The sequence below is a fragment of the Parus major genome, chromosome 1 (genome assembly GCF_001522545.3).
Source record: "Parus major isolate Abel chromosome 1, Parus_major1.1, whole genome shotgun sequence".
NCBI lineage: Eukaryota > Metazoa > Chordata > Aves > Passeriformes > Paridae > Parus > Parus major.
The window spans coordinates 68,680,517-68,690,947 of NC_031768.1; the positions used below are offsets into that span (position 1 = coordinate 68,680,517).

Consider the following 10,431-nt stretch of genomic DNA (forward strand, 5'->3'; position numbering starts at 1 on the left):
TCTCCGCACCTGCCCACCCCAGGTTGCACCCCTCGCCCTTTCTCCCACCCTCCCCGCTGCCAGGGCGTGCGTGGCCCCCGCGGGCACAGGCAGCAGAGTCTGGGGGACAGCCTCGGCAGGCCATGCAAGCTGTGTCCCACGTCTGGGGCGAGCACCCTGCTGGGCATCCCCCCCGCCCAAGGCAGACGGGAAAATGTGCCACCCTCCTTGCAGTGCGGGACTCCAGTCTTGAAAGAAAGTAAATTATTATTTTACCTCAGAGTGTTTTGTTTCCCACACCTGAACACAACCCTCTACAGCTGGCATTGAAAACCCAGCTTGTGAATTAAGCAACTGCCGCCCTGAAATGTAAGTGGTCTTGATTGGGCTCTTTGGGTTTTTGAAGCAGAAAAGTTTTGGAGAATCGTGCTCCACCATGGGCTACCCATAAATGAACCTCAGACCTGCAAGCAGCTGTGCAGATGTTTCAGTCTCCACAAACCGTTGCCCTGTCTCTTGCTTCTGCTGTGTACCGCCTTGCAATTGTAAGTGCTTAAAAGAGAAAAAAATCTATTCAGAGGCTGCTCTAATTTTTATCAGGGAGATAGCACATGCCAGCAGGACACAACATGGAAGAGGACAGTGGGTGGCACTCGAATGGACTGATCTCATGGCACAGAGGGATGGAGCCATCGTGAGAGCTGCTGGGCCCTGGATGCAGGCTGATGCTTAGACGGCCCAAGTGACCCTGGATGCTCACACACAGGCAGCTGAGTTAAGACAAAACTAAGTAACATCACTTAAAGCAGTACCTGCAGAAAAGCATGGTGGAAGAAGCACTGTTGATTATTTGTGCTGCTCTAGTGCCTAAGAACCCCTACGGGTTTCTTTTAACTTCCAGGGCATCTTTTAACTTCCAAAACCTATTGCCCCTGAAGTTTCTACTTTACTCCCCATGATGCCAGAAAGCTCTTTTCTTTTAAGAAACAAGATTTCTCTTGTATCACCAAAAGCTCTTGGTTTCCAGAGGTTACTGTTATTGTCATCTGCTCCTATTGTCAGGGGATTGCTTGTCTTTGACCTCACTCACAGCGCCGGCAGCAGCTATTTTTATACATTTCTTTACAAAAGAGCTATCAGAGTACATTCAGTGTGCCTCTGAAAGAATGCTACTGAAACAAGTCCGTTCTGGGCAGATGATTCCCAGGCGCTGAGCTGTGAAAGCAATATTAAACAGCCGCCCTTCTCAAACCTTGAGAAGCTGCCTCTTTCTGGGCACCTGTACAGCTCAAGCTGCCTTGCCTGCTGCTGGGAGCACCCCCAAAGGCACATGGGGGTGGTCAAGCACAGAGATAACATTACCCAAGCCCAAGCAGGACACCCTGTGGAGGAATTAACGTCCAGAGTGTGATGGACTATGTCTCCATCAACACCTACCCAGGTGCAACAGGAGCAGCTCAGTAAACTGAAGCAGCTGGGGCTCAGATTAGCTGTCCCCATTCTGCAGACTATGCACCACTGGGATGTGTGGGCCTCAAAGCTATTCCAAAGGGCCTTTCTGTGCTCTGCAGGCCTCACTTGGAAGCGTCAGGCTGTACTTTGTCACCCACCTCTGCAGATGGCCTACACCACTATCCCTACAGCCCATCACTACCCCTTTTCCCACAGCACCACTGCCCAGTGCCAGGTACACCCTACTGCTGCCTGACACATCTCCCTGGTCCAAGCTCTGCAAAGTTCAACAGCAGTACTTTTGGGGGGAGAATAGGTGGCTTGCTCCTGTGACAGTGGCAGGGCACCTGGAGCTTCTTTTTTTGTTTTTCTGGGTTCCTAAGCTGTACGGGTGCTGCTGGCGGGAGCAATGTTCCCACCCCATACAGCCTCTGCACTGACAATGGTTCCTCCTCTCCCTTCCCAGTCCCTCCTGCCTTTCCACTGACCTTCCCTGCCTAACGCTGCCTACACAGTGCTCAGGAAACCTCAAATCCTGGTGCTGCCAATACGCTAAAAAAGATGAAGCCAACAGCTCAGAAGGCAGCTTCCTTGCTGCTTCTCTAGGAGACAACAGGAGATTTTGTCAGGGCTTTTGGCAGGGAACCAGCAGTAAAGGTTTGTGGCTGTAAAGGAGGGAGAACTGGTTACAGCTTATGGGTTTACAGTGTAAAACCCCTTCCAGGGCAAGTCAAAACTGGTGACTCCAAACCCTGTAAGGAACATGCTTCATCTTTCAGCTCAGGACTGGAGATACCCTACAGGCAGTTCTTCAGCTTTTCCCAATTCACAGATCTCCCTCTTTCGTCAGGATTGTGCAAAAACAGGGCAGCCATACGGACAGGAATCAAACTTCAGCAGCAGGTATCGAGGTCTGCTTAGTGTCTGGGCTGTGCTTCTGCAAGCTTCAGATGAGCATGAAAACCCCCACTGCACTGAGTGCAACAAACAAGCAGGTTATACCTTAGTTTATTTGTCCTGTTTCCAAACACTAAAAACAAAACCAAAAAAAGGTTATTTTCTTCCTGTACAAAGTCAGCTTCATTTTCAGTCATTTCTGGGAATCCTGACCAAGGAAAACTTCCCTCTCTCTTCCCAGCCCACACAGGGCTTCCAAATAATCATTTATAACCAACTACTGTTGGCATAGTGACCTTAAAAACAGTTCTAAATAAATTGGAAAGTGTTGCAATGTGGTGTCTCTGGAAGCACAGCTCTTAAACAAGACCATGGTAATGCTGTCCAGTCTTATTATTCCAAATAGTTGAAAGTAAGTTCAAAAGTTTAGAACTATGCCCCACTTATGATGCTAATCATTTCATCCTGCTGCTACAGCTAATCCTCTGTGATTTTGACAAATGAGTACAAACCAAACACAGAACCAAAATAGCTTAGACATGCATGCATGAGAAGCAAATTTAAAATGCCACCACCAAAGTTTGTATGCAATACCCTCCCCCTTAATTCCTGCAAAGCCTAGTGGAAAATGATGCTTATCTTGGAAGGCAAATACCAATTTTAATGGCTGTGGAAACTGACAAGCCAAAAAGGCTGATGAAGTACACAAATCCTGCTGCTCCAAGAAGAGCCCTTGACCATAAAAGCCAAGTGTGTAAGGTGCAACAGTGAGGGCTTCAGGACACAGTGGTGCACTCCATGTCCAACACCTCTGGTGTTAGAATACAGCACTACTGTCATGGAGCAGCCTGATAAGGGGCAAGCTCCTCCAAGTCACTTCCAAAGTCATTCCAGCTAAACAGCCTGCTGCTCCTTCTGAGATGGGAGCTTGGAGAACCTCAAACATAGCCATCTGCTCACTAGAACTTGAAAACTCCAGCATCTAAAGCCCATCACCCTTAAATACCAGCCCAAGCCAGACTCTGAATTCAAGGTCTGAAACCTACATTCCATGAGAATGGGAACACCCACAACTGCATTAGGTAAAAAGCAAAACTCATGTCTCTGCTCCTTACTCCCACACTTACAAGCTGCCCTGCAATTCACTGTTCAGTAACTTTCAACAGCCAACACCTACAGCTTGAGGACACTTGCTTCTCTAGTCACGTGGACTTTAGTTTTACATCATTTACAGAAGGTAGATGAGCAATGCCTGACACGACACTTCAAGGTAAACTATTATTTACCTGTAACTACAAAACGACTAAGCCTGAGATTGTGTGTGTGATTTCAAGGCTAACCAAGCAGGTTCCCTTCAGCAGTCTCTAGCAAGCTTCACACTGCTTCAAGCAAAGCTCACTAAAAACCAGAACTGGCTAGTAAAGAGTCAGCTGAAGATCTTCCATTTAAGAATTGCACAGGTAGCACTGGGCTCTTTTGAGACATCAGTAAATTTGTGATGAGAGGAATTCACTGCAACATTCAACAGGCATACAATAAACATATAAAATCAGTGTTTAGCTATGCCAGCCAACTAAAATGTCAAAAATCAAAATACAAAGGCTGGCTATTTTGGAATTAAACCCTTGTTTCTAAACTACTACTATTTTGTAAGAATGCTTATTGGCACGGGCATGCTGTAAACATTATTTCACAGGTTACAACGGTCGAAGACAAAATCTGACTACAGACATTTCCCTATTTTCAAAAATAATTTAGACAATTCCTTGGTATTCATGAGGCCCCTTACCCAAAACCTTGCATCAATGAAATCTGAAGCCCCTTATTTCTTTTCCTACAAAAAGAAAAAATCCAGCCTTTTAAGTGGCACTGGGCAGTTCTTGATACAAGTTCTTAGTTTTCTGGTGAAATATTCCGTGTCCCCTCATAACAGCTCATGATCATTACTAAGCATTAGCAAATTTCAGTGTTCCTAGCATTTACCATCTATATAAATGACAAAACTCATCAGCAAAAGCTGCAGATGATTTAAATGACTAAGCATCATGGTAAATGCAAGCTAAATAAATAAACTTCAATAAAAGAAGGTTTCTAAATCATCTGTTCAAACAAAAAAACCCCAAAACCAACTAAATGAATCAGCCACAATCACATACACTTGTCCAAAACCATCTCTTTATTTTTTAAACATAGATTATGCCATGAATTCATAAGGAATTGGCTCCAGCAGCTCTGGATCCTTGCCATTAGTTCTCACAAAGTGTGCTTCTCTTGGTGGAGCAGGCTGTAAACAGAAAAATAAAAAACGAAAACTCATGGCACTACAGCTCAAAAGCAACTTTCCAGAAAATAACATTCTGTCAACCATTTAGCACCTTATCATAGAAACATTACAGAAATTTTACCATTCCTAATCTCATAAATTTGATTCAAGAAGTAGCAGTAAGAAAATGATCTGCCAGAAAGCAAGCCTGGCTCTTGCTGCTGTCCTGTGTCCTAAAAGCCTATGCTTTACCCTCTGCAGCTGGTCCAACCCACTGAACATGAAGAGATGTATCATGCAGTCCTAGAAGCAAGAGCCATTACCTCTCCTCTGAAGTCAGGTTATTAATTCTTTCCTTCAAGGGTTACAACAGAACCTGTTGCAACTAAAAATTCAACTAAACCAAAGACTCTACTGACCCTAAAACCATCCAAAGCTGCTGCTGCAGACTTGGCAACAGCACAGAAAGCACCCAACCCTCTGTTCAGAGCTGCAACTACAATTTCCATCCGGCACAGAGCAGCACTCTCAGGCACCAAACATCCCATACAGCCCAAATGCCAACACACTGCATGAGGCCGCTACTCCAAGAACTAAGTCATCTCCTGCAGAAGGATTGTGACCTCAACAGAAACATTACCTGACGTTTCAGTTGAACCCAAATGCCTTTTTCTTTTGCTTCCTTTTTCTTCCTTTCATTTTCCTTCACACGCTGCAGAAAGCTGTCTCTGCTCTTGGAATGTTTAATATGCTCTATACGCACATTAATTCTCTTGGCCAGAATCTTGCCCCTAAGAAAGGGAGTCAGTTTTTAATCTTCACTTGAAAAATGTCACTTTAAATCAAGACTTACAGCCCTTCCAGAAGTAACTCAGTAAGACTGATCACAGGTCATTTTTCTTTAAAGGGCAATACCTCAAAACACAGCTGCAGATACACATCAGATATAACTTACATATAACTAAAAGCTTATTATTATATAAAAACATAATATATAACAATATGCTTACAATTTCCAATTAAAATTGTGGAGAATAAGTAATTTTAGCCTCTCAGCATACAAACAAGTCATTTTATTATCGATGCACAGCAGTCCAGCTCCTGGACCCAAAAACACCTTTTTTTTTTAAACTAAACTGTAAAAAATTCAGCTGGATACAGCTACAGACTAGTATTAAAAAAGGGCTTCAATACCAGCACGCTGGCTTAGAAGCCCTGCTAGGTAATGTGACTTTAGGTGCTGATAAGTAAAACAAAAACTGTTTCCTCTGACAGGATCCAAGTCAAATGAGCGTCATTTGCCTGGGTTATAAAAAGGAAATACACTTTACCCACCTCGAATGACCAATCAAGACAAGAAGTGTCTAACTGGCAAAGTGAAAGGAGGGTGCAATTACAGTTCAACTTCCTTAAATATTAAGTTTCAATACAAAGAATTTCATTACTTACTTAACCTGCTTGTTAACAATAATGCCCACAGCGTGCTGAGTAACATTGTATACCCTTCCAGTCTTGCCATGGTAACACTTGTGGGGCATGCCTTTTTGAACAGTACCCATACCCTATTAAGCAAAAAGAAAAGGGAAAAAAAAAGGGGGGGGGAAAGTAGCATATATGGTTTTTATTTCAGAAGTAATTTAAAGTGTATCTTTCAAATTATTTAAGACTTACTTTAAAATATTCCCATTTTATCTCAAAGTTGGAATTTATAACCATGCAGATTTTGCTGTATCAGTTCTGGTAGCTTTCAGCGTCGGTGAAATGATTTATCACTTTGCTTACAGAAACAGCAAGCAATCACAAGAGACATTCATCATCAAGCTCCAGTGCGTGAGGAAGTGCTAATTCTGAACAACACATTCTTCAAGTCAAACAGCAAACTAGCAAATTAAACAACACCTTCAGTGTGACTGCAACAAGAATGTAGCATTCCAAATGAAACCAAAGGATTCAACCAAGTAGGAATCCTTGATGAAAGGCTTTCACATTCACTACAACTAGTTGTTAAAGTACAGTCAACTTTAAAAGACAAGTTGTAAAAAATACCAAGTGACGGGAAATGCTATTTCACTCCCCCCCACCCTTCATTAATACATGTGATGCATCCTTACTTTTATTTCTTGATTTCTATTTTTAGTACAGCTTTACAGTCACTTAACTATGAACTGCCCCACCATAAATCATGGCTCGTAACAGAACATCTACTGAAGTGACAGCTGTGGTTCCTACGAAAGTTGAGCCAGTAGCCAACTCAAACATTGGCTACAGCATATTTCATTCCCGTTTTTCAGCTGAACACACCGTAAGAAAGCAAAGCCAAATTAGAAGTATCTACAAAAACCCATATACACCAGCAAATGACACTGAAGTGCTACTATTGCTCTGGCAGCACTGTCATGCCAATACTGCTCCCCAAGAGAGAAGCAGGTGCCTGTCTTAACACACATGACCCAAGCAACAAAAGAGTCCACCCCAAGGAACTGGAGACTGCACAGGACCACACTGCTTCAGCTTTTAGTTACACAGCACTGCAGAAAGTACCTTGATATCAACTATGTCACCCTTCTTGTAGATCCGCATATAGGTAGCCAGAGGGACGACGCCTGTTAAGAGATAGAAATTTGGATATTTAGGAAGCCTGGTTTTTCACACATACATAAAAAAAATGAATGGGGGACACAGATCATGCATTTCATACAATTTACTTTTTTTTTAAAAGCAGCAATTACACACTTCAAATTTTTAAAATACCCAGCTAACAAAAAACTAGCTGTGTTTCCAATACCGAAATTGAAGAGACATTACATTATTTAATATATTGATATAAATGCAACTGCTTATTGATCAGACAAAAAAAATCCTCTATGTTTTAAGTAACTGCTAAAATATTTTCCTCACCTTCAAACTAATTTTGAAGCACTGACAGAATTTGCACTGTGGCTACTGTCAAGCAGTCAGAATACCAATGCATTTGCAGTAAGACCTCAGAGCTCTGTGTACAGTTCTACAGTTTTTAGCCCAAGTTGTCAGAAATCCTTTGGCACAAGCCCTAGTTTCACAGTCCATCCCCAGGGACTGCAGCTGTACATCAGGTCAGTAACTGAATGCAGTGTTGATACTGTAAGAGAAACTCACCATGCTTGCGGAACGGCCTCGAGAACATGTAACGCGTCCCCCTCCTCTTTCCCTTTGTGTTCGTCATTTTGGCTGATTACTGTAAAAATGAAGGCAAATTATTCAGAACTACTAGTTTGCTCACCACAAAGGTGATGGAATTTTCAGATATTTCAGATTAATGGAGTCTTTAAGCCTATTCAGAATGACACTACCTCAATTCAAGCAATGGTATTCACTTAAGCATCCAAGGAAATCAGAGCTCATAGGACCACAGGTTAACTCAGGTTAGAATGGATGCCAGCAAGGTACTCAGTTTAACTCCTGCCTACAGCAAGGTCTACTATGAAATCAAACCAGGCTACTCAAGAGCTTTCTCCAGTCAGCTCTTGAAACCCTTCAAGGATCAAAGAATATTCAGCATTAGAAGGGACCCACAAGGACCACCAAAACCAACTCTGTGCAGAATACCTGAAGAGTCACAGCATGTACCTGAGAGCATTGTTCAGAAGATTACTGAACTCTCTCAGGCTGGTGCTGAGAAAGCATTCTAGTGCCCAACCACTCTCTGGGTAAAGAGCATTTCCCTGATACACACACTAAGCCTCCCCTGACACATCTTCATGCTACTTCCTTAGATCCTGTCTTTGGTCACGACAAAGATCAGTGCCTGCGCCTCCACTTCCACTCGTGCAGAAGCTGTGGCGATGAGGGTTCCCAAGAGACCTCAGCTGCTCCTGGCAGGACTTTCCCTCCAGACTCTACTGCACAGGCTCTCTAGGCAGCATGTTTGGAGCTTTGCTATTCCCATTATCATTATTCCCCTTATATCCAGTGCGTGCTTCTCCTTCTGATTTCAGCTAATTGTTTCACGCTCCTTCCACATGCCCTTGCCAGGCACCAGGATACAGCCTCTCGACCGTGGCGCTGTCAGATGTCCCCCGATGGCACCTCTACCCCGTTCCCTAAGCTTTTCCTTACAAGGCATCCAGAAGGCAGAATTTCCACATTTATCGGCCACTATTACACAAGATTCACGTGCTCCGCAGGCCTACGGGGCCATCCTGGTGGTGTCTGCCCCGAGGAGCCACCCCTGTGCCGCCTCCCCCGCCCCTGCACACGGCGGCGGCCGCGGGGTGACCGGGCCCGCCGCCACGTGCTGCAGTTCCGTACCTGCAGCCGCCGCGGGCCTCGGCGGCCCATTCCTCCCTCAGCAACCTCCCTCCTGCCCGCCCCGCCGCAATCCGCCCGGCACGGCCACCCGCAACCCGCGGCCTCCTCGCTCCCTTCACTCCCCGCCCTGTGCAGGCCGTGGTGCTCCCATCAGGGCCGGCGGCCCCACGCCCGCCCCTGCCGGCAGCACGACCCCTCCGGCCGCGTCCCCGCTCCGTGGCCGCGTCCCCGCTCCGTGGCCCCGTCCTCCCGTGGCCCCGTCCTCCCGTGGCCCCACGGCGTCCCCCCGGAGCCGCGGAGGGGCGCGGGCGCTCACCGTGCGTGCGCACAAAATGGCGGCCCGGCTCCAAAGAAAGGGGGCGGTGCCGCGCCCGCCCTTAACAGCGGGGCCTTGGCGGGGCTGCCCGCGCCGCGCCTGACGAGAAGGGCCCGGCCTGAGGGGCAGCGGGCGCCGGGATGGTGATCCCGAAATACAGCAGCGGCGAAAGTCTGACTCTTCGGCTGAAGCAGGAACAAACGCCGGGGGTGTCACGGCTGTGCACGTGTTTTCAAGGCAACGGGCACAAAGTGAGGCACAGGAAGTTCCTGCTGAACATGAGGAAGAAGTTGTTTCCCGGGCAGTGACCGCGCACTAGAACAGATTGCCCAGAGAGGTTGTGCAACCTCTCTCACTGGACCTATACAAGAAAGGTCTGGACGCAATCCTGTGCCGTGTGCTCTGGGATTTTGGTCCAGATGACCCCCGGTGGTCCCTTCCCTCCTGAGGCATTCTGTGATTCTCTGAGATGGGGGTGGGAGAGGTTTGGCAGCGGGGATGGCGGGGAGCAGGGGACACAGAGAGCGAGGTCTCTGTCGGGGATCCCGAGGAGCGAGTCCTGCCGTGAGCAGCTGGCCCGCCTTCCATAAGGAGTCCTAAGTTTGGAAATGTAAAACATAAGCAGCCAGCAGGGTGTTTTACGACATGAAGGCAGCGCACCAATATTTAAATTGACGGCAGTGTGAGCCTGCTGTGTGTCGGTCACGGCTGCCCGACCGCAGATCCCGGAATCCCGGGGATCGGAGAAGCGGGGTGGGAGAAGTATGCCAGCAACCAGAGGTGAAGAGGCTGCGCAGGTTTGGGGTTTCTTAGTATTGTAATGAGGTTTCTTCGTATTATGATGCCACAATCTCCAATTTAAGTGGCAGAGATTTCCACCAGATAAATAAAGCCCGTGTTGTCCACAAAGAGCCTTTTCAGTGCCACAGGTTGTGTCGGCTGCGAGAAGGAAGCGAATGGCGAGCAGGTTCCCGAGCTGGCAGTGACTCATTGTGTTTGTGCATCTCCAGTATCGGAGCAGACAGCAATCATCATGGGAAGCCGATTGCAGTGAGTCAAGAGAGGGCCTCCTTCCCCCAAGCTAAACATGCAGGGACGGTTCAAAACTTGTCTCAGCGAGGAGTTGCCCTACTGCAGAAATTTTTGTTTTGAATGAACGAAGCTCTTATTTAATTTAGGGGAGGAATGATTACTTAAAGTGGGGTGTAAAAACATACACAGTTCTACTAATGTTGTC

At 46.4% G+C, this 10,431-nt stretch overlaps 3 protein-coding genes and 2 non-coding genes across 6 annotated transcripts in view; 1 reads left to right on the forward strand and 4 right to left on the reverse strand.

The window, feature by feature from the left end:
- Positions 1-4,382, reverse strand: part of RASL11A (RAS like family 11 member A) — a 6,225-nt gene extending 1,843 nt beyond the window's left edge. The window contains exon 1 of the mRNA XM_033515437.1: positions 444-4,382. The gene's annotated coding sequence lies outside the window, so the exon portion shown is untranslated. The remainder of the gene's footprint in view (positions 1-443) is intronic.
- A 99-nt stretch (positions 4,383-4,481) lies between these two features.
- RPL21 (ribosomal protein L21) lies at positions 4,482-9,312 on the reverse strand. Of its 2 annotated transcripts, none has more exons than XM_015634822.2 (6): positions 9,195-9,312; positions 7,727-7,805; positions 7,133-7,194; positions 6,041-6,153; positions 5,232-5,382; positions 4,482-4,612 (listed from the first exon to the last, which is right to left on the reverse strand). In XM_015634822.2, exons 2-6 carry the CDS (start codon positions 7,791-7,793, stop codon positions 4,523-4,525), a joined length of 483 nt encoding a protein of 160 aa, XP_015490308.1. In that variant the 5' UTR covers positions 7,794-7,805; positions 9,195-9,312; the 3' UTR covers positions 4,482-4,522. The 2 variants fall into 2 exon arrangements, with proteins under 2 accessions (XP_015490308.1, XP_033371335.1); XM_033515444.1 differs by lacking the exon at positions 9,195-9,312 and adding an exon at positions 8,879-8,897.
- LOC117245356 lies at positions 5,849-5,981 on the reverse strand. The gene has a single exon (XR_004499989.1). It is a non-coding gene; the product is annotated as a small nucleolar RNA SNORA27 (small nucleolar RNA).
- Positions 6,334-6,414, reverse strand: LOC117245342. Its single transcript, XR_004499972.1, has one exon. It is a non-coding gene; the product is annotated as a small nucleolar RNA SNORD102 (small nucleolar RNA).
- Positions 8,650-9,297, forward strand: LOC107210023 (vegetative cell wall protein gp1). The gene has a single exon (XM_015640378.1). It carries the CDS (start codon positions 8,650-8,652, stop codon positions 9,295-9,297), a length of 648 nt encoding a protein of 215 aa, XP_015495864.1.
- Positions 9,313-10,431: the final 1,119 nt, after the last annotated feature.